Source organism: Terrapene carolina, unplaced genomic scaffold (assembly GCF_002925995.2).
Source record: "Terrapene carolina triunguis isolate 2854851 unplaced genomic scaffold, T_m_triunguis-2.0 Scaffold85, whole genome shotgun sequence".
NCBI classification, from domain to species: domain Eukaryota; kingdom Metazoa; phylum Chordata; order Testudines; family Emydidae; genus Terrapene; species Terrapene triunguis.
Genome location: NW_020664436.1, coordinates 54,694,398 through 54,718,281, shown reverse-complemented (window position 1 = coordinate 54,718,281; position 23,884 = coordinate 54,694,398). Strand labels below are relative to the sequence as shown.

At 43.2% G+C, this 23,884-nt stretch overlaps 1 protein-coding gene across 4 annotated transcripts in view; it reads left to right on the top strand.

Annotated features, from left to right (window-relative positions):
• The window catches only part of L3MBTL3 (L3MBTL histone methyl-lysine binding protein 3), a 177,932-nt gene that overhangs the window by 141,247 nt on the left and 12,801 nt on the right, over positions 1-23,884 (top strand). For all 4 annotated transcript variants that reach the window (XM_026649813.2, XM_026649812.2, XM_026649811.2 and 1 more), the window contains 2 exons: positions 2,744-2,884; positions 10,180-10,344. In XM_026649813.2, coding sequence (XP_026505598.1) covers positions 2,744-2,884; positions 10,180-10,344 — 306 coding nt within the window. The remainder of the gene's footprint in view (positions 1-2,743; positions 2,885-10,179; positions 10,345-23,884) is intronic.

The window sequence follows — 23,884 nt, the reverse complement described above, 5'->3', positions numbered from 1 at the left end:
CCCCTGCATCCCAATCCTTTGCCCCAGCCCTGAGCCTCTCCCACAACCCAGACCTCTCATCCCTAGCTCCGTTGGGACATGGGCATCAACAGTTTTCTTCAACTGGGTCCCCAGAAAAAATGTTTGAAAACCACTGATTTAGACTGTCATCTTATTCCTGACCCTCTTTTGAACAGAGGTCACAGTATGTCTCTAAAAGAAGCTCCAGGGTTCCTCAACATCACCAACCATCTTCATCAGCAGGAAGCCCTTCTCACCCAACAGCTGTAGCATCCAAGCAATCATTTTGACTTCTTAATCAAGGACAGCATATCTTCTCCCTTCAGATCATGCCTCTCCCTTTTTCACTGTGCTTGGGAAAGCATCACGTCAAGCAAATGGGTATTCTGCATAGTGAGTCAGGGATACGTTAGCTAGTTTACCTCCCTCTCCTTTCCCAACCCACCTTCCTCTTTCCTTTTCAGGGACCCTTCTCCTAGATTGTGTTAGTTCAAGAACGATAGTCTCTTCTAGAACTGGGAGTAACAGAAGAAGTTTCTTACCAACACAGAGGCAAAGGCTTCTATTCCCAGTACTTCCTGGTCCCAAAGAAATCTGGTAGGCTCCATTCCATTCTAGGTTTAAGAAAGCAAATTATTTAATCAAAAAAATCAAGTTCAGGATGATCATTCTTGCCTCTTTCATCCCTTCCCTGCCCTGCCCTTGATCTGCAGATCATACTTCCACATGGCGATACTTTCTTCAGACTGTCATCTGCCCCAGGGGTCTTCACCAAGTGCAAGGCAGTAGTAGCAACCCATGTCCATCGTTCTGGTGTTCAAGTAGTTCCATACCTTGATGATTAGCTAATTCATGGAGCATCAAGCAACCAGATCCAAAACAATATCTTAATCATCAGGAAGCTGATTTCCTGTCTGGACCTGAAACTGAATTTGGACAAATCTAAGTAACAATCAGTATAGCACATAACCTTAATAGGAGCAGTCCTCAACTTCAGGACTGCCACAGCTTACCTCCCAATGAAAAGGTGTCAGTCCATAGCCTTCCTTTCCCAAAGCTTCAGGTCCCACCCAATGACAACAGGGTGTGCTTGCTTTCAGCTCTTGGGTCACATGGCCTTGTGGACATAATGTTGTAAGAGGTTAAAAATCACCATTTCCTTCTCTAACTTGAATTCCTCGGGAAAACATTGGTGCAGCCTGCCAAAATCAGTGAACATCCTGAGGCTGAGCTCCCATTCCTGCCAAAGCAGCTGTAGCAGCAGACATTGCACTGAACAGCTGGGAGCTGCCAAAGCAGATATAGCAGGAGAGTGGAAGAGAAAGCTGGGCTTCCCCAGCAGCTCCTCCTCCTTGGACCTGGCACACATCCCATCCCTCCTCCTTGAGGGCATCATTTCAAGGAGGAACTTCCTTAAGCCCGGGCAGTGGGCAAGAAAGAGCCAAACTGGGCTGCCCTCATAGTCCCCTCAGACACAGAATATGGCTCCAGTTTCCTATCCCCTCCATTCCCAGGGGCAGCACATAGGCACGAACTGCTCTAACTTCTAGTGTGAAGGGGAGAGAGATGAGCTCTGTAAGTTCTCCAGATCTTACACAAGGCTCAGCTCCCTTACATCTAGGGACACCTCTTGGAACAGGAGTCCTTCATCTCCCAGGGTGGGAAAGAGAGAGAGAGCTTGACTGGGCTCTCCTTGACCATTCTCTGGACCCGGTACATAGCGTCAGCAGCCCATTTTCCTGTGTGCGATAACAGCCTTCTCCTGCTGCCATCTAATGTAGTTTGCCAGGTAGGGCGATGCTGAAGTTTTAGGGTTCTGCTGATGATAGAGGATGGGGAGATTGTTACTGCTGCACATAATGAAATAGAGTTTTACAATTGCTCATTTTAAAAATAAACTAGGAAATTCCCAATATGAAAACTATGCTATTTAGGTTGCAAAGTCAAGGACTTTAAAGTTAGTAAATGTCTGTTTTAGGGTTACCCAGGCAATCTTAATTCATCCCCCTTGTGTGTATTATGATAATGCCTTTAATTACATGATCATACACTACTTTTTCCACAGGACCCCTGCCTCATTCACTGCACAGGATGGGCCAAGTTGTGAACAACTGTAAATCTGGCATTTCCTAACTTTCAAGTGCTTGGCTTTGTAATATAAATAACATTCTTTTAACGTATTTTTTTAATGTCACATAATTTTAAAAATGCTAACAGCCAATTAGAATGTGGGCCAATCACTGTTCCCAGTCACAGTTGAATAGTGTAGTGGTAACTCTTTCTGTAAAGTGTATTGTAGGACAAATAACCATGGTAGCATGAGTCTGTTGATTCCAACACAGCGCGTTTGCTTCTTTGTGAAGTAAAAGGAAATATTTGCTACTTGAGTTTGGTTAGTAGCACAGTTCCGGTTTTCACTTTTAGATGGTGTTTTAACCAACATCCATCCGTGCTTGGGTTTCTGTTGGTTTCTAGAATTTATGCCATAATACTGGTTCTGTGGTAGTAAATTGCTGTAGAAAGAAAGAGTAAGATAGATGCAAACAGGTTGGCATGTCAAAAATCTAGTGTATTTGATAATATTTTAAAGTGAGAATACACCAAGGCATTTCTTTCCATCTTTGTTGTTCATTTTTTCAGGCTGGAATCTATAGTCAGTTCACTTTAAACTAAGGAAAGTTTGTTCAGTGTCTGAGCTAATGGAAGTATTTCTCCTCTCCTCTTCAATTTTTGGTGGTGTCAGCTGCCCGTATTCTGACGTCAACTTGAACAAAGAACAAATCTTACCAGATCGTTTAAGTGGAGAGATGCCGCTAGCCAGTCCATCTGTCCCCAAGAACAGAAAGACAGAAGTAAATGAAAGATCAGCCTCTCCTGTAATCAAGTAATTAAGATCTAAATAGTATTAACAACTTACAATAATATCATTTTATTTAAATGCTATATTACATAATTTACAGAACTTGAAGGCTGTATTGTCTCGAAAGGCCTGTGCTTTTCTCTGCATTACCATTTCCAGAGAAGAAATGGCCCTGTCAGAGCTGAGCCTGCAGATGATTAAGCTGACAAAAATTGATGTTGATTTCATTATGTATGATTTAGCAAGAGTGCATTTTCACTCCTGCTAAGTGTACAGACCATTAAGATGTTAATTATTGTTTAAAATCAGTTGTTTAATGATTTATTTCACTTGTGGAAATTTCATTTTATTTTTACATTTGCTAGAGCAGTTTCACTAATGTGTGTGTATATATGAGTGTTGATGCTTGAAAAACAGCCCTAATAAATTTTAGCGGGGTAGCCGTGTTAGTCTGTTTCAGCAAAAACAACGAGGAGTCTTGTGGCACCCTAAAGACTAACAAATGTATTAGAGCATAAGCTTTCGTGGGCTATGACCTACTTCTTCAGAAAGCCCACGAAAGCTTATGCTCTAATACATTTGTTAGCCTTTAAGGTGCCACAAGACTCCTCGTTGTTTCAGCCCTAATAAATTTGGTTTTATTGGGGAGGAAAGTGGGGAATCAAATTATTGGGGGTGAGTTTTGCAAGAGCAGCAACAGGTATGGAGTTATGGCCCTGGGGCGATTTATTCTTCTTCGAGTGCTTGCTCATGTCTGTTCCATGTTAGGTGTGCACGCTCTGCATGCGCCGTTGCTGGAGATTTTTCCCTCAGTGGTATCTGTCACGCTTGCTCTAGTGCCCTGTGATGCTGCGCGCTCATGCGCCAATATAAGGGACCCGGCCAACCCCGCACCCTCTCAGTTCTTTCTTACTACTCATGACAGTCGCAGAAACAACTTCTCTTGCTTCGGCAAGACAATCAGTCAGTGATTTCGTTATGTTCAGATTTAATTTCTAGTAGTAGTCTATATAGTATTAGTGAATACAGTTAGACCCCCCCCTCTTGTAGCTTAGAGGAACATCCTGTGCCCCTGGGGCCGGGCATGCCCCGGTCTCCAGGCTTCAAACCCTGCACCTCCTGCAGCAAGCCCATGCTGGTGAGCGACCTACACTCCAGCTGTCTGAAGTGTCTGAGGGAAGCTCACGTACAAGAGCATTGTCAAACCTGCTAAAAATTCAGCCTTGTACAAAAAAGGACAGGGAGGCTAGACTAAGGGCTAGCCTGATAAAAGCTGATAGGCTGGCGTTGGAGCCAAGCTAGTCGGACTTGGCAGCGAGCACCTCGGTTTCGGTGTGAAGTGCTCCTCTGGCAACACGCTTCTCGGCACCGCTTAACCGCTCTGATACTGAGAAAGAAACACAAGAAACATGGTCTGAGAGGGGACGCTCCCTGGAACCAAGAAAGGACAAGCAAGGGGAGTGCAGCGGACTGTGCAGGGACTGTCGGGACACTCCCGCTCCACTAGCAACACCGTTGACTCAACCCTGCTCACAGGTGCCACTGAGTCTGGTGCAGGACTGTCCACTGACAGCGGGGGAATATTGTGGCGCCAGCGGGATTGTGATGCCATTCACCTCGGAGGCCTTTGCAGTGTCCAAGAACTGATGACACTCCAGGTTCTGCTGACCAGTGCCGACGAGAGCATCGAGCAGAAGGGAACAGGTTACCCAGAGCTCCTAATGAGCACTGGATCCTCTGGTACTGATTGGGGGAAACTGGCCCTACCGTCATAGGCAAAGACTTCTCAGCCCCTCAGCAGCAGCTGGCAGAAGCAAGGGGTACCGCCCCCTCCCATGGTCTCCTCAAGATGACTCATCCTCTGACTTGGAGGTGGAGTCCTGCACACAACCAAGGGGCCGTCACTAGTACTTAACTTACATCCCACTGGATCTCAGCACGGGTGCCGCCCGCAGCACCTGGCAGGTCCAATGGCCATTTTGGAATCTGTGGGGTTTTCTCCCTTCCAGCTGTTCATACTCAGTGGTGTCCAAGAGAAGGACTCCCACGCCATCTGGCACCTCACCCAGACTCCGGTACCAAGCTCAGTACCGACACTCGGGATTTAGGCCTGTCATATGTGATCAGTGCAGAAGAGGAGGAGGAAGGCCCCCCACCAATAGAGGTCTCTTCCTCCTATTGTGGCTTCTAACCTGGGGCTAGAGGTGGAGGTTCTTAAAGAGTTCTCACATAGCCTCATTGACATTTTGGCTGCCAGGGCCCCATCGAAAGTGGCCCTACCCCTCAATGACATCGTTATGGGTCCAGTCAGGTCCCTATGGCAGTCCCCATCCTCTCTGCCTCCCACCTCAAAGAGAGCAGGGAAAAGGTACTACATTCCTGCCAAGGGACATGAATACCTGAATTCTCACCCTCCTCCCGGGTCCCTTGCGGTCACAGTGGCCAATGAGAGAGCCAGACAAGGGCAGCTAGGCACGACCCCCAAGCAAAAGGACTTTAAAAAGCTGTTCGGTAGAAAGATTTATTCTATGGGTGAATTACAGGTTTGCATCTCCAACCAGCAGGGCTTGCTTGGGAAGTATGATTATAACATTTGGGACTTGATGGCAAAGTTTAAGGACTCATTGCCACAGGACTTCAGGCAAAAGTTCTCCGCTGTGATGGAGGAATGGAAGACCATAGCCAGGGCCTCCTTCCAAGCAGCCCTAGCCGCAGCTGATGTGGCAGCCAGAACAATGGCTTCGGCTGAGGTCATGAGGAGGTGCTCTGGCTCCAGTCTTGGGGGTTCCACCTGAGCAGTCCATCCAAGATTTTTCCTTTGAGGGAACTTCCCTCTTCTCTGAGCAGACAGATTCAAAACTCCACGGTCGGAAAGATTCCAGGCCTACCCTCAGCTCCATGGGCCTCTACTCCCCAGCACCTTCAAAGAATCATTTCAGACCTCAACAGCCAACCCGCTTCTCGGCTCTGGTGTCTCGCCAGGACCCGTTTCAAAACGGAGCAGGGGTTACGAGCACAGGCAGCTGCCCCCCTCCACCTCATCCTCACTACCAGATTCACAGATACCTGGGAGGCCCCAAACAACTTTTGAAGGGGCGCCCGAGGGTGTTGTATCAGTTCCCTTACCGGATCTTGCCACCTTTTTGTTTTCAGATCAACTCTCCCACTTCAGCCTGTCATTGTCCCTCATCATCTCGGACCATTGGGTGCTGAGTATGGTGGAAAAAGGTTACACCCTTCAGATTTCTTCCACCCCTCCCTTCCATCCCCCATCCCTCTTATGAACAACTTCTAGTCTAGGAGGTTCTAGTCCTATTCCTGCAGGTAGAGGCTGTGGAGGAACTGCCTCAGAATTTGAGAGGGAAAGGGATTTACTCCCGCCATTATAAAGCCAAGGGAGGGGGGTGGAGGCTTCGACCCATCCTAGTCATGCGTTGCCTCAACAGTTATCTCAGGAAACTGAGGTTCCACATGGTCTCCCTGGTCTCCATTATTCCCTCCCTGGTTCCAGGAGACTGGTATGCCTCGACTCGAAAGATGCCTATTTCCACATCTCCATCTTCCAGGGCCACAGAAGATTCCTCAGATTTATTGTAAACCAACTTATTGCCAGTTCACCATCCTGCCCTTTGGCCTGTTGGCAGCCCCTCGGGTTTTCAAAAAATGCATGCTGGTGATGGCAGCCTTCCTCAGAAGGCACACCATTCAAGTCTATCATTACCTTGATGACTGGCGGTGATCAAGGGCTGGTCCGAGGCTCAAGTGAAAGCCAGCATCAGCCTGGTCCAAGCCACCTTCCGTGCCCTGGGCCTATTGATAAATGAGCAAAAGTTGACTCTCGTTCCCTCCAGCGGATAGAGGTTATTGGAATGGTGCTCGATTCTACCTGGCCCAGAGCCTTCCTCCCAGAGTCTTGGTTCCAAACAATGTCGGCTTTGATATCCAAGGTCAAGGCCAACCTGGTCACGACAGTCCATTTTTTGCCTCAAACTTTTGGGTCACATGGCTGTGTGCATTTACGTGATACCACACACAAGACTACACCTCAGACCCCTTCAAGTTTGGCTAGCTTATGTTTACTCACCAAACCATCACCACTTGGAATAGGTGCTTACAGTCCCCATCTTGGTCCTCATCTCTCTCGACTGGTGGAGAGAGATCCCCGTTCAGTATGTGCAGGCGTTAACTTTGTTACCCCCCGACCTTCCATATCCCTAATTTCAGATGCATCCAAACTAGGTTGGGGGGCTCACCTCAAGCACCTCAGGACCTGTGGTCCCAGGAAGAGCTCTCCTTGCACTTAAACGTCAGTGAGCTCAGAGCGGTCTGCTTAATTTGCCAAGTGTTCCTACCCCAGATTACGGACTAAGTTGTATGAGTGCTTATGGACAACATGGCAGCCATGTTTTACATCAACAGACAGGAAAGAGTGTGTTCGTCTACCCTGTATCAAGAGGCCATTCACCTGTGGGACTTCTGTATGAAACACTCCATCCACCTCGAAGCTTCCCATCTTCTGGGAGCCTGGAATGCTCTGGCAGATCACCTCAGCAGGTCTTTTTCTCTTCTCACCATGAGTAATCCCTTCACTCAGAGGAGACAGGATCCATCTTCCAGAGGTGGGGATCTCCCCTGTAGACCTGTTCGCAACCTAACAGAACAGGAAATGCCATCAGTTTTGCTCACTGCACAGTCACAGCCCTGGCTCTCTCAGATGCCTTCCTACTTGCACAGACAGAACTCCTGTTCTGTGTGTTTTCTCGCATTCTTCTGGTGCACAAGGTCCTTCTGAAAGTCAGCGAGACAAAGCAAGGGTCATCCTTATAGCCCCAGCATGGCCGTGACAACACTGCTTTGGCACGCTGCTGGATCTGTCAGTAGCACCCCTGCTGCCACTCCCAACCCTCCTGGACTTGATCTCGCAAGATCACACGTTTATTCCATTTCAACCTCAGGATCCTCTACCTGACCACGTTGAAGCTCCATAGTTGAACCTGGCGGAGCAGGCCTCTTCAGAACAAGTCCGTCAGGTCTTGCTAGGTAGTAGGAAACTGTCTACTAGAGTGACTTATCTAGCCAAGTGGAAGCATTTCTCGGTGTGGTCTTCCCTATGAGGATTCTCACCAATTCAGTCACCCTTCCAGTTCGTGCTGGAATACTTGCTCTATCTGAAACAACAGGGCCTAGCCCTTTCATCTCTCAAGGTGCATCTGGTGGCTATCTCAGCCCTCCAGTGGACGGTAGGTTTGTCTTCTCACACAAAATATCCATCTGCTTCCTCAAGGAATTAAGCGACTTTACCCTCAAATTTGCAATCCTATCCCACCATGGGACCTAAACCTAGTCCTGGTAAGACTCACGGGTCCTCCCTTTGAGCCGTTGGCATTGTGCCCTCAGTCGTATCTCTCCTGGAAGGTTGCCTTCCTGGTAGCAATTACCTTGGCCAGGAGGGTCTCAGAAATCAGGGCCCTTACATTGGAACCCGCATATACAGTGTTCTATAAGGACATGGTTCAATTGCACCCCCACCCAGCATTCCTCCCAAAGATGGTCTCGCAGTTTCATAATAATCAAACTATTTTCCGGTCTGTTTTCTTCCCGAAATCGCACAAGAATTCAGAGGAACTGTCTCCAAATGCTGGATGTTAGACACTCCCTGGCCTTCTACATTAAGAGGACCAAGCCATTCCATAAATCCATGCTCCTCTTTGTGGCAGTAGCAGACAGGATGAAAGGCCTATTGCTTTTAGCCCAGATAATTTCATCCTGGATCACTTCCTGCATTTGTATGTGCTATGAGCAGGCAGGCGTCCCACCTCCTGCCATCTTGAATGCTCATTCAAGAAGAGCTTAGGCTTCGTTAGCGGCGTTTCTGGCCAAGGTCCCAATCCAAGACATCTGCAGAGCAGTGACCTGGTCATTGTTAAATACGTTCTCCTCCCAGTACACTATCACCCAGCAGGCAAGAGATAATGCCAAGTTTGGGAGAGTAGTGTTGCAATCCACGTGTCCATGAACTCTGAGCCCACCTCCTCGGGTACCCCTGGGGAGTCACATAACGTGGAATGGACATGACCAAGCACTCGAAGAAGAGAAGAGAGTTACTAACCTTTCCATAACTACTGTTCTTCGAGATGTGTTGCTCATGTCCATTCCACGATCCACCCTCCTGCCCCTTTGTCAGAGTTAGCTACCAAAAAGGAACTGAGAGGATGTGGAGCCATCCAGCTCCTTATACCGGCGCTTGAGCGCGGGGCACCAGAGGTCGCTAGAGCTTGTCTGACCGATATCACTGAGGCAGAAATCTCTGGCGACGGTGCACACTGCGCACGCACACCTAACGTGGAATGGACATGAGCAAGACCTCTCAAAGAGCAACAGTTTTGGACAGGTTAGTAACTGTTTTTTATTAGAAGTACTGGGGAGAAAATGGTTGCGGTGGCAAGGGGCTCCTTATATGTTTATTTTCAACAGTTTTTTCAACAGGCTTTTACACCAAAATCAATTGCAAACACCTGGAGTGGGGAGGGGTTTGCAATATTTCTAAGGGCTATATTTGAGTGAAATGTGCTAATGGTGACATTTTTACACTCCAGAATTTCACTCCGTTTTCACTTATAATGCCCTTGAATTTTGAATATGTAGTATTTAAAATGCTGTTTTCATGGAGCAGCCCCACTTTAAGTTAAAAACAAAGAGGGTATTCAGCTATTAAAAGTTCACTGTCTGGTTAAATTATCCCCAAATTGTAGGATTGTGCTAATGTAATTTCACTAGAAAGTGAAATTGACTACAAACTGACTAGTTCCATTGGTGCCTACAGTAACTTCACTTCAATGGGAATAGTATCAGGCCCTAATCTATTTTGATTGTCCACGACACAAGAATGCTTACATTTTTTTTTAAAAGCCAAAACTATGAAAAGAAATTTTAAAATTCTTTTGTATTCATATTATACTGGTAGGCTTGAAGTCAGTGGGAGTTTTACCTGTGACAATACGGATAAATTTACATCGCATTTTGGAGCAAGTGGCAGTGAGCCTCCAAGCCCAGGTCGACAGACTTGAGCTAGGAGGGCTGGTGCTAGTCCTCTAAAAATAGCTGTATACCTAGTGCTTTGAAGTTGCGGCTGGAGCTGGAGCTCCAGTTTTGTCAGTTTGTAAAGTTTTGTTAGTAGTAGGGAAGGACATTTTATTTTTCTTTAAATATATGATTTCTTGCTGTATCGGTATTTCTTTAATTACAGCAATGAATCTTCAACCACATAGAAAATAAACTGACAGCTCAGATTTCAAAACTTTATCAATTTGTTTTAATAGTGACAGAAAATGTCCTAGCCCTGGTCACACTGGCTCAAAATCTTCAGCTCATAATCGATCATCTGGGAAATCTGTGTCAGAGACGACAAAGCAGGAAGATACAGAAAATAAATCTCCTTGCAAAGAGCTTCTATTATGTGATGCCAAAGACAAGAAACCCTCTAGGTATGTGTCTTTCAACTACCTTTGAAATACAGATTGTTTGGAGACTACATGTGAAATGCAACTTGTTACATAAATACAGTACAATGATTTATTAGTGAAATTCCCAGGAAGGCGTGGGGAGGCATGAGGAAGCCATGCAGTTGTCTCTAAATTAAAGACTAGAATAATAGTGTGTCATAATGTATACAGCCAGTGAATAATGCAAACCGTAGGGAAAATGAGGGGATACATATATTCCTGAACAGGGAAATTATTGACTTTGTAGAGATAAGGAACTTCCTTGCGTTCTCCTTAAAAATAAATCACATTTTTAAATGAAAAGTGCTTATTTAACTAACTGAGGTTTTGTATTAATTGTTTGGGCTGAAAGGAGCAAGGTGCGTTTAAGCTAGTTTTTAAAACAATCTAAATTTTAAAACAAATTTAAAGCTAGTTTTTAAAAATAGACACTTTGACTAGTGTTATAGAAAAGTTATTGTCAATGTATGTGAAATTAAAATGTATACATTTCAGTGACTTCAGTGGAGCTTCATGTGAGTAAAGCAATCTACTCACGTTAAACTCATTGCAAATTTGAAGCCTTATTTTGGTGGCTATTATCCTACACTAGAATGAGACAGCCTTGCTTAATTCTATGCATCTTCATGTTATCTCAAACATTCATAACACCCACATTATAAGTGGTGATAATAGCGAATTAGTTGAGATACAGTTCTCTGCCTAGGAATGTTAATCAAATAGAGTTGATATCTCAAAGTAATGTTTAGATTATTGAAGCTTACTGCTTAATTAAGAAGCAATTCAATCCCCTGAAACTTGGATCTACTCAGTGATTTCTTTCTTAATTAAAATATCTGCAAATCTACTTTTTGATATAGATGTTTACGAATAAAAAAAAGAACATAGCAGTAATTGAAAACTTCAAGTAGACACAGCCATGCATTCCACTTAGGTGTATGCGCACCCAGTGTAAATTTGTCTACCAGTACTTGTAGAGGGGCAGCACTAGCACCATGTGGCTGTAGCCTCTCCTCTGGCTATATGAGGCGGCGCTGCTCCAAACCTCCCTCAGTTCCTTTGCACCAGCCATGGCTGGAATCAGAGTTCTGTGTGGTCTTAACCTCACAACCTCTCAACTAGTTTAGTTTTCTCTTGTAAATAGTTAGTAGAACCCTGAGTGTTAGATTAGCATTAGTTATGATGATTTAGATTTTCTTGGTGATGCCCTCATGGGGTTTTAAACACTGTTCTTCATGAGGGGGAGCAATTCCCAACTGTGGTCCCCTGCTTCGGTACTGAGGCGCTCGTTAGGTTGGAGACTGTCATGGGGTTCTAAGTGTGCTTCCACTTCACATTCCAGAGCAGGCACCTCTCTGAAGAAGCAGAGGAGCCGTTCCCTGTCGACTGCCGAGGAAAAGGTCGTATAAGACCAGTCGAGACCGCTCAAGGTCTCGGGGTGACTCTTCCACCTCCCCCAGGAAAACTGGACTGGCACGGAGTTAGCTGTACTGCTGCAGCTGCGCCGCTGTAAGGTCTCCCTTGTAGCCGCTCTATGCCAGCGAGAGAGAACTTTCCTGCCGGCATAATTAAACCACCCCAAACAAGCAGTGGTAGCTATGTTGGTGGGAGAGCATTTCTGTCTGTGGACATAGCTGTCCACACTGGCACTTTTGTTGGTGCAACTTATGTCGGTCAGGGGTGTATTTTTTCATACCCCAACCGGCAAAAGTTTTACTGACAAAAGGGCTAGTGTAGACAAAGCCTTAGTTTCCCAGACCTGAAGAAGAGGTCTTTGTATGCTGGTCTAATAAAAGTATTACCTCACCCGCCTTGTCTCGCTAATATCCTGGGACCAACACGGCTACAAGACTGCATATTTATGGTACCTCAGATAACTCTGTTGGTTCAAGAAACTGACACATTTCCAGTCTGTGAAATCAGAAAACAAAATTACTTTATGGGGAGAATATTTTTAAAGGAAATGAACTTGTAATGGAAATTGTCAACTTTATTGCAGGCACTAGGCATTTAATCTTTAAACTTCCATGCAAAGTTTAGATTACTGGACTCAATAGAAAGTTAATCCATTTCCTGAAAATAGATACTGTAGATTTTCCATAGAAAGTAATAGAAAAAATGAAGTGATGCTTTTATCAGTAATAGTCAAGATTTTTTTATAATCCCAAATATGATTCTTCACAATAAACACTGCTGCCTAAAAGAGTACCTTTAACACTTGCTGTTTAAACTGAAATTGTGTTGGTGAAATACAGGACAAAGCAAAGAAAAATTACCATAGGGCCTCTTATTTTGTAAATGCCAACAGAAAATAGAATATAATATATGTGTGTGTGTGTGTGTATGGACAGCACATTCAAATTCTCTTCTTTAATAAGTGGAAAATATATCATAACTCATACATCTTGAAACATACAGAGTACAAAAATTGAGATAAGAAAAAAATTGATCCCAGCTATTTTTAGCTAGTAGAATAATAAAACATAAATTAAATATCTGGTTATACTTCCAGGTCATTAAAGATTTTCCTTATAAAATGTAGGCAGCAATTACAATATTGACAATACATAAAGGTGTTTTTTTAATTTTATAATAAGCCTGATGCAAGTCTCATAGAAATCAATGGAGAGACTTTGAGTTCAGTGGGAGTTGGATCATGCCCTTAATGAGCATGATACAGTAACACTAATCGATTGCAAACAAAGAAAAGCTCACTCTTAACCTATTAGAAAGATACAATCATGTACAGGGGTAAAAGATAATTGCCTCAAACAGAATAGTCAAGGCCAAGATCTTCAGAAGTAGGAGTCTAGGTTTAGTCTTCTCAATTCATACATAGGTTCTTAAGTTAGTGGCCTGATTTTCAAATGTGCTGAGTCCCCACTGAATGCCACAGGATTATCTTTCAGTTTAATAGAGAAAAGGGGGCCATTGTGCCCTAACTCTGAGTATACAATAGATTTTTATCAAGATACCTGTTAAAGGAATGTGTAAAGCTCAAAATAGTTTAGCACAAAGCTGAGGAGGTTTCCAAGCTCTCTGGCATCCTGTTACATATTATATTATATTGTTATTGTTGTTATATTATTTATTAAATGTTATCACAACTCTTGGTAGGAATAGATAAGGGTATAAAAATTACACTAGTAACTACTTATTTAAAGCGTTAATTAGCATACTAGACCCAAATTCTCTCTTTTACATGTTTGGTCGGATGACTAACAGTCACTGTTTACGATCTAGCTACAGCTGATTGGACAGAATCTGTTCATGGAACATATAATTAGGGCTATCAAACACAGTTAACTCAAGCAATTAACTCAAATAAAATTCACTTGATTAAAAAAATTAATCATGATTAATTGCAGTTTTAATCACACTGTTAAACAATAATAGAATACCAATTTAAATTTATTATAAATATTTTGGATGTTTTTCTATGTTTGTAAATATATTGATTTCAGTTACAACACAGAATACAAAGTGTACAGTGCTCACTTGATAGTATTATTTTTATTACAAATATTTGCACTGTAAAAAAGATAAAAGAAACAGTATTTTTCAGTTCACCTCAGACAAGTACTGTAGTGCAATCTCTATCGTGAAAGTGCAACTTACAAATAGACATTTTTTTGTTTTTGTTATGTAACTGCACTCAAAACAATGTAAAACTTTAGAGCCTATAAGTCCACACAGTCCTACTTCTTGTTCAGCCAATCGTTAAGACAGACAAGTTTGTTTACATTTACGGGAGATACTTCTGCCCGCTTCTTATTTACAATGTCACCTGAAAGTGAGAACGGGTGTTCGCATGGCACTTTTTTGTAGCCGGCTTTGCAAGGTATTTACATGCCAGACATGCTAAACATTTCTATGTCCCTTCATGTTTCGGCCACCATTCCAGAGGACATGCTTCCATGCTGATGACGCTTGTTAAAAAAAGTGCGTTAATGAAATTTGTGACTGAACTCCTTGGGGAGAATTGTAGGTCTCCTGCTTCGTGGTTTTACCCCATTCTGCCATATATTTCATGTTATGGCAGTCTCGGGTGGTGACCCAGCACATGTTCAATTTAAGAACACTTTCATTGCAGTTTTGACAAAATGCAAAGAAGGTACCAAGATGATATTTCTAAAGATAGCTACAGCACTCAACCCAAGGTTCAAGAATCTGAAGTGCCTTCCCAAATCTGAGGGGGATGAGGTGTGGAACATGCTGTCAGAAGTCTTAAAAGAGCAGCACTGTGATTCAGAAACTACAGAACCCGAACCACCAAAAAAGAAAATCATGGCATCTGACTCAAATGATGAAAATGAACATGCGTCAGTCTGCACTGCATTGGATCGTTATCAAGCAGAGCCAGTCATCAGCATGGAAGCATGTTCTCGGGAATGGTGGTTGAAGCATGAAAGAGCATACAAATGTTGAGCATATCTGGCATGTAAATACCTTGCAACGCCAGTTACAATAGTGCCATGCGAACGCCCATTCTCACTTTCAAGTGACATTGTAAATAAGAAGCGGGCAGAATTATCTCCCGTAAATGTAAACAAACTTGTTTGTCTTAGCGATTGGCTGAACAAGAAGTAGGACTGAGTGGACTTGTAGACTCTGAAGTTTTACATTGTTTTGTTTTTGAATGCATTTATGTAACAAAAACAAAAAAAATCTCCATTTGTAAATTGCACTTTCACAATAAAGAGATGATGCACTACAGTACTTGTCTGAGGTGAATTGAAATATACTATTTCTTTTATCTTTTTTACAGTGCAAATATTTGTAATAAAAAATAATACTATCAAGTGAGCACTGTACACTTTGTATTCTGTGTTGTAATTGAAATCAATATATTTGAAAATGTGGAAAATATCCAAAAATATTTAAATGGTATTCTGTTATTGTTTAACAATGCGATTAAAGCTGATTAATCGTGATTATTTTTTTAATCTCTTGATTGTTATTAATTTTTTAATTGTTTGACAGCCCTACATATATTTTTTTAAAATATAGGATGGGGAGGGAGGAATGCCATGTTATGCTGGATTCCTTAATCTCTCCCTATTTTTCTTTCACAGGAAGAAAGAATATTTACACAATATTATTAAATGACTAGATAGGGATATTAAAAATTGCCATGCTTGAACAGACCAATTTGGCCATCTAATTCAATATTCCACTTTCAATAGTAGTTTAAACTTTATGCTTCAGGCAAAATTGAAACTTCCCTCTCCTCCCCCAATATAACTATGGTCAGAAATTAACCAAAAGTCTGTAGAATGTCCTTCTCCACATAGATTCTGTGGACATTTTAGGAGAATCTTTGTAAAAAGAAAATTGGAGCTTGTAGAATTAAATTCAGTCAGAGCCTATGAAAACATGAATAAATTGTTTAACACATTTATTTTATAGTTAATTTATTTTAAATAAATAAAATTGACTGTTATTTCACATAGATCAGTCTATTTTTTCCCAAAATTCTTCCCGTAAGATTTTTCATACCTCTTTCCAGATCTTGCACCTAAGATCACCTAGTGCTCAGATTTTTCCAGCCTGTTTCCATTAGAAATTTTCAGACTTTCTCTCTTTCCCTTCCTCCTAGACATCCATATATTTTTTTTAAAATGTTCGTTAGAACATTCAGTTATTTGCACCTTTAAAATCTGCAACTTTTTACCCTTGGAACAACCTTTCAGATTCCTCCAATATGCATTCCTCCAATATCCTTCAATTAGTTGTTTTTTCATGTGCATTTTTATTAAGGTGATAGTGAAATATATATATTTTATTGGCATCATGCAATTTTTAGAGAAAATAATTCCCATGCTATAGATAAATAACACACTCAAGTGAATTTACGTAGCAAATGAATTTAAGTAGTAAGAACAAGACAAAAAAAAAGAGGGGCAGAACAGAAAATAGCTCCATGTTCAATCCTGAATGACCTGTGCTAATATGTAGGTATAGTTCTCAGACATGATTTTAATCATATAATTCTAGCAACGCAGACCATGTTTCTTCAAAGGGACAAAACTGTGACTTTACACAGAGACTCTCTCAAGATAGATCAGTCGGCTTGTTCTTTTGCCTTCCATTTTTCTAGGATGTTATTTTTTGTGAATTAATGAAGTTGTGACTACATTGGATAAATCCCTTATCTCTTCATTGTATCAAGGAAATCAAATTAAACTGGGTAATAACCTGTTGCCAGACACTTTGAACTATCTGGCAATTCCACAGCATGTGTCTGAGTGAACCATTCAGCTCATCACAGTTTTGATGATCATTTGCATTTGGCCATCTATCCACACCTTTTCTGTAATCCAGCATATCCAGAGCAGGATCTATTCTGCAGCCCAGCATCTCCCACGATTCTGATAAGAATGGACTTATTTCCCTCCTGTCTGCAGTTTCTGGAGGCTGTGCAAAGCTGCAACATAGCCTGTGGTAGACACGCTCCTCTTTCCTGCCTCCTACCAAATCTTCTGCCTTGGTGGCAGTAGTCAAGTGGTGGTTTGCTCCACTCCTGTCTTTTTCTGTTTGTAATTTGTAGGTGTTTTGGGGGCAGTTAAGGTGTGTTTATTTATGTTCAAGCCTCCTTTCCTCCTCCTTTCTTCCTCCTGGTCCAGGATCTGAGCCGCACAATGGTCACAGCTCCTGGAGACTCTGTTGCAGTTTCTGTCCTCACCCCGCTTCCCCACCAAGCTCCTCTGCTCCCCTTTCAGGCATGGCAAAGCAGCTGTACAAGCACTGGGCAAACTCCAAAAGGTGCACTGCATGTGAGCCAGCTTTCTCAAGGCTGGCTGAAGGTAAAACATGCCCAGCCTGTACCCAGCTAGCCAATCCTATCTGTCCTAAGGCTTACAGCTCTGAGTCAGACAGGCATGTTGGGGCCGCTGTCACCCCAAGTAGCCTCGACTCCACTGCAGAAAAACCTGACCAGGAGAGACAGAGCAGAACAGGGAGAGGCTCTGAGAAGTAGGAGGGCTTTATCCAGCAGAGCCAGGGGATAAGTCCTGGGGTAACAAGAGATTGCAAAGCTAAGACCCTTCCTGGGCTATGGGTCCCCCCACAAGTCCTAAAGTGGGTCCTAGCATCCCTGGGGAGAGAAGCAGGGATCCTACATGGCTCCCCTTCTTTGCACCATGAATCAGGGGGTTTTCATGATACTCTGAGGTAAGTCCTGCAAAACCCAGAGACTCTGGGTCCCAAAAAGGCAAAAGCAAATGTGTCCTTCACAAGGCAGTGAGTACTGTTGTTAAATTCATCTTAATAAACAAGTGGGGTGAAAATTAGGGGTTAACCCCCTTCTCCTTTGCCTCCCCCCCCCCCCCCCAGGGACTGATTGCTGGCGTTTATCTCCTTCACAGAGTCTCTTTCACAGTGCTCTGTACCACACTTATCCTCTCTCGCCCCCCCACTCTGCAGTATGTCTGGGCATGCAGAGACTCCTGTGCAACCCTGCCTCAAGCTGCAAGCTAAGAGAAATTGTGCCTGTCTGGCTTTCAGCCCAAGAACCCTCACTCCACCAGGGAAAGGGACTAAGCTTTGAGGCAGCAACAGAGTGGGAATTGTGCCTTCTGATCCTGAGCCATAAACCCTTGCTCTGTCAGGGAAGGGAGCTCAGACTCTGAAAGGCAGGAAAGGGTCTGCCTGTCTACCCCTCCCCTGCTCCACAGACTGACTCTATATTAGAGCGTGGAGCACTTCAGCTAGCCTGCAGCAGACCAGAGGCGTGTGAGGATTCCACTCCCCACAAAGCTGCACCTTCATGGGATTACAGAGAGGTAAGTGAGAATTCCCTTCCCATGTTCAGAATTACCCTGATTTCTTGAGTAAAGCTCCAGGTGGTACTAGGTTGCTCCTACAGCACTTACTTGGGTGCTAGCCAACCTGGCAGAGTAAGCAGGCAGCCTTTCAGGCTCCCAGGGACAGCTGACAAGCTATTTTCACAACTGAGATGTGTTCCAGTAACTCTCTTCTCTGGTGTGGTTCCCAGATCAGGATCAACAATGTACTGCCTCCCCCCATAATCAGCCAGGGGATGAAGTAGCACACATGCAAAAAACCTATCGAACTTTTCTAAGACAGGATGTCAGTCATTGGCATGCAAGGAACTTATTAATATTAGTGAAGCATCTTTCTTGTCAAGCATTATGATAATATATCTTCCCATTGTTGCCTCCTTTGAGGGCATCATAAGATCCAACGAGGACACCTGATTAAACCAAAAGTTAAACTAAGATATTTGTTTATATATGTAAAAAAAATATATTGGGGAGCCTACGGTTGGAGCAGCAGTAGCTCCACCAGTGAAAGACCTAGTCACAGCTTCAGAAGGGGACTTCCTTCCAAAAGACCCCAAAGACCACAAGAGTGGCACACTCTGCAGCCTCAGCTATAACTGTTCAGACCAAAGGGTTTTTTTAATATTTAGTAAGGAAAGCCTATTTTGTAGTAAACAAGTGGCTCATCTTCTAGGAGTATGATCCTTTCTTGAAGTAAGACATCTCTGGTCCTATCTTGGTCAAACTCTTGATATGATTTGTGATAAGCAATGGATTCTAACTTGGTGGCTACAAGGATGTTATGTTACGCCAATGAATAGTCATCACTCATCCTAATGGATATCTTGTGCTTCCAAACTTACAGGTGAGGAACTGTTGGGGGAAACATTAGAGAAATTAGTAGCTGATGCTGCAGAGAAGCCTCAACCTTTGGGGTCAAAGCCAGCACAGCAATCCATTGGTTGCTACCAACACCAGTGGTATCCAAGAAGAGACTGTGACCCTGTCGGGGTGGGGAGAATCTGGAGCAGAAGCTTCCAAGGAAACCTCAGCATGACAAAGATTCTGCCTTTTGATCCACCCTCCCCAGCCAGAGACTTAAGTAGGTGCAGCAAAGCAGAGCTCACAGGACTCTGGATAGCCCCTCCCAAGCACATGGCTTTGCAATGACACCAGAAAAAGCTTCCTAGTTCTCTCGATAGACAGAGTTGGAGCAGAGAAAGATGGTAGACAGATTATAGAAGATCTGTTATTCATGCTGGACAAATGCATGAGGCCATTCATAGCTCAGTGTCTCTAGCCACTGGATCTGCTGGTCTCACACGTATGGGTCTCCCCATAGATGAAGTCACATGCCAAGTGTCTCCAGGCCTTTCTTCTGAGAGTATGGGACCATTCCTCTGTATACATGCAAATCTAGGGACTGGATCACCTAAGATGATGGACAGTCCCAGGGACCGTGCAGAGGGGTCTTCCCATATGCCTTCCAGGCCAGCAGGTTCTCAAAAGATGCCAGTTTGGGAAGGAGGGGCACTTCTGGGACCAAGAACAATGTAGGATATCTGGAGCTCTGGGGATAGGAACCACAGTTGCCAAACAAGCTCTGTTGAGATTTTAGAGTTACCTAGAGGGCAACCATGTCTTTGTTTGTCAGCCAGACAACATGACCACCGTTGCATGCATTCACAACCAAGGGTGAACAAGAAGTGATGGAGACCATGGAATGGGCAGACAAGACTCTCCCTTAACTAAAGACCATACATGTAAAAGGGGAGCAGAACCAAAGGCAGGTGCAAAGTCAACTACTCAGAGTGATACTTGAACCAGGAAGTCTTCACTCTGATTTTGCAGACATGTGGTCTCTCCTCAGTCAACCTGTTTGCCAATTGCAAGAATGAATAACAGCCACAATTTGTCACTTGAGAAGCAGACCCCAAGTCAATGGAGTCAGATGCTCTGTTGACAGATGGCAGCAAAACGTACTCTACACATTTCTTGCCCTTCTCTCTCCTAGGAATGGTGATCCAAAAGATAAATTGAGAAGAAGCAAGAGTGATAGTGTTAAGTCTATACTGACCATCCTGGTTCTCCAATCTGATAGAATTGAAATCTGAAACACCGTTTCATCTTCCATCGAGACCTGACATCTTTTTTCCACAGCCCATTCCTCCATCTAGACCCAGATAGTCTTCAGCTGACAGCCTGGCTATTGAAAAGGAAGCATTAGGCTGAGTTCAGCTATCTTCCAAAGTGATCAGGACTCTGCTCTTATCCAAGAGTTTCCACACTAAAAACTACTCCTCTGTGTGGACCAAGCTCAGTTCATGGTGCCAAGAGTGCAGTGAAGATCCAAGGGACATTGGGATTCCAGCCACTCCAGACTTCATTCAGGAAAGTGTGGATAAGGGCCTTCAAGACAGCACCATAGCACACCTGGTATCAGCCCTAAGTAGTGTACTACTCACAGGACCCTCAGGCTCCTTGGCGAAACCCTCAGATTTCTCAAAGCAATCAGATTGGCCATACCAGCAGTCAGACCGATCTTCCCGAAGTGGGACCTACCACTGGTGTTGAAAGCCTGTAACCAGCCTTTGAGTCTCTGACTTCCTTCATTCTGCCCAGGATCCATGGCAACCTCATGGACTGAAAAAGCATGCACTTCCACCACAGATGTCTGCAGGGCAGCCACGTGGGCATCGATTAACACCTCTATCAGACACTATGAAGTGGACTTTCTGTCTCTGCAGAGGTCTCCTTTAGCAGGAAGGTCCACACATAGTCTTGCCAAATGAGCAGTTACAAAAGGATAGGTCTTTCCTGTTTCTTATGTTCATTTTTCTATCCTTCCCTACTCCTGTTCATTGATCACTACTTCTCATACATGTCAGAATTGTGGGAGATGCTAGGCTGCTGAATGGAAAATTTATAATAATCTTTCTGCTAGCAGCATCTCCCACAATTCCAGCCACCTTGGATGGCTTCAGAGCCAAGGGTCAGCATTTTATTTGGATGGTTACCATATAGGCAGTGGCCTACTGTTCATAGTTAGTTGGCACTGAAGTTATTGTTACTAATAATTTTGTAAGAGTTTGTTTTACAGCTTTGGAATGAATCGTCTGGCAGCAGGCAGGGTGAGGTGGGGCATGGCTAGCACAAGCTGTGCTGCAGCTTTGAACCACCTCCGGAAACTACAGACAGGAGGGGAATAGCCCATGTGTATCAGAACTGTGGGATTTTTAGTTTCAGCACTCAATTTTTTAAAATGTTTTTAAAACATGATTCTTTGCATAAGTGTATGCTTGTAATGGTGCGTTTACTTAATAATACTTTTTCATGCAAAGTGGTATTATGCATTCATATGGCCAGTAATTGTGAGTGTCGAGTAATTGCAAATAGCTAGTAATTCTGTTTAATGTGCATTCAAGTACATATGCAGATATGTGTTCAATTTTGCAGTTGAGCCCCTGTGGATTTAATTATGTTTGACTCAATCCTTGTCCGTATAGAATTTTCTCTATATATCTCTTCATGGCTTCATGTTCCAGGTAGTCCTTTTCTTGACTGAGGTATTTTTTGAGGAACTCTATCCACAAATTTATATAAGAAGGGTGCTTTACTTAGTCCTCAGATACGGACTCAATACTATCTTCAACTGGTACTCATAAACCTGACTTCCATTTCCTTCAGTTACAATCCTAGGTATCCCGTGTACAAATAATTACTTATACTAGAAAATTTTGGTTTACAAAGTATTTTCTGAACTTTAATGTGTGGGAAAACTGCAGTGTTCATATGGAATGATCAAGAGATTAAAACCGAAGATAGATAAATGTGTTGGCAGGATTGGACCCAAAAGCATATTTTAGGAAATTGGGCAATTATAATTTTAAGGTAGATTTATAGCACTTTCACAGCTGCAACGGAAACCTAACATAATAAGTACTCAGCTATGAAAATATTTACAATTAAGAAATATGAACACTCAAATTTGAGGATTAAATAGAGCCAATTTGCAAAATAAGTCTGAGATTCTTTAATTGTAATGCATTTAACCAAACTGGATAAAGCCCACTATATGGATATTTCTACTAGAATGGCTTTCTGATAAATAGTTAAAAGTCGGCATGTACTTTGTCACTATGAGGGTCGAGTGTTAACAACCATTGAGATAAATGGGGAAGTCGTGTTTCTCAGAGCTTTTATTTCGTGTGTACAGTCCGTGTACTGCAGCAGTTTATATTCATAAGGCATTCTCTGCACACAGAGTTAGAAACCTAATTTTTATATAAATAAAAGCTTGAAATCTACAGCAACTCTTTACATTTGTGCCAAAGCATGGAATTCTTGCTGTACATATTTGCATTGCGCTTAGCTGTAATGCCCCTAGTTATTTTGTACTCTAATATAGCATAAGGCGTAGATTTTCTAGTCCGCTAAGTTCACTTGTACCATTTTTTTCAGTGTATCAAGTGCAACACTGCTGATGTCAGTGAAGTTGTGCCTATCTGCCTGAAGTCTAATTTAAGACCAAAATATTTATATGTATTTTAAAAATAGCTTCTGAGACCAAGTATACACTACAAAGTTTTGTCAGCATAGTTATGTCAGTCAGGGGCGGGGGGCGGAGGGGGAAACCACACCCCCTAGCCAGTATAGCTCTGCTGGCAAAACCCCCAATCTATACACAGCTATGCCAATAAAAGGGTACTTCTGTCAGCATATTTAGCGCCATTCAAGGAGGTTGAATTGTTATGCCAACAGAAAAACTCCTTTTGTTAGCATAAGCTGCATTTACACTAGGGGATTCTGCCAATATAGCTAAACCAATGAAGGTATACCACCAAAGTATTTATTGTGTAGACAAGGCCTGTGATAAGACAAAGGGTCTGTTTGTCATTGAGCAACTTTCTTTTGCGTTGGAGGTGATGCAACACCTATTTAATAATTGCATTGCCTGCCAGTCCTATGTACCGATCTTAATTTGAATGTTTTGCATTGTGGAATCTCAGATCAGATTTATAGCTTTGAACACAACAAACTTGCATATGAGAGTTTTATTTACATCCTTTTTGAGCCTCCATTTCAGAGTTTGGCCAGTAGGGACTATTACACATCTGCATCAATGTGAGTATAGACCCTGTTGTGGTCAAAGACCCCCACGCAGTGATTTTAGTTCAAAGACTCAAGCCTGAGGCCAGTTTATTGACATACATACCAGTGCACTGGGGTGCAGTCCGAAGACTGACACCCTGAGTACCGCTCGCAGGCGGCTTTATTGCATTAAACCGCAAGCAAAGTACAAACAATACGTCATGAGTTAAGAAACTGGGGTTGGGGTCAGTCATGAGTTAAGAAACTGGGGTTGGGGTCAGTCCCCCCCCTCCCCCCCGGCACCTTCCTCATCATTTTCCGAGAAGTGGGTGTTTATTTCGGTAGAGGGGCGCTTGGCGGTTTTCCTCAGGGGTGGCGCTTGGCACCAGTTTGGGTACATTTCTCAAGACGCATTTTCCGGGGTTTTTCAGTGAAGGGTTAAGGGGGGTTACCATGGGACGCTTAAAGAAGATCTATGATTGACTATTTTTGCAGATAGCTGGAATCACGGAGTGGGTCACAGATCACCCAAAGGAGAAGCTGCATGAGTTAAGAAATTGCATTTAGCTAAAGTTACCTATTGCTTCACACAAGTGGTTATTATATTTCATTAGTCATGAACATATTTCATTAGTGCTGCTGCTGGG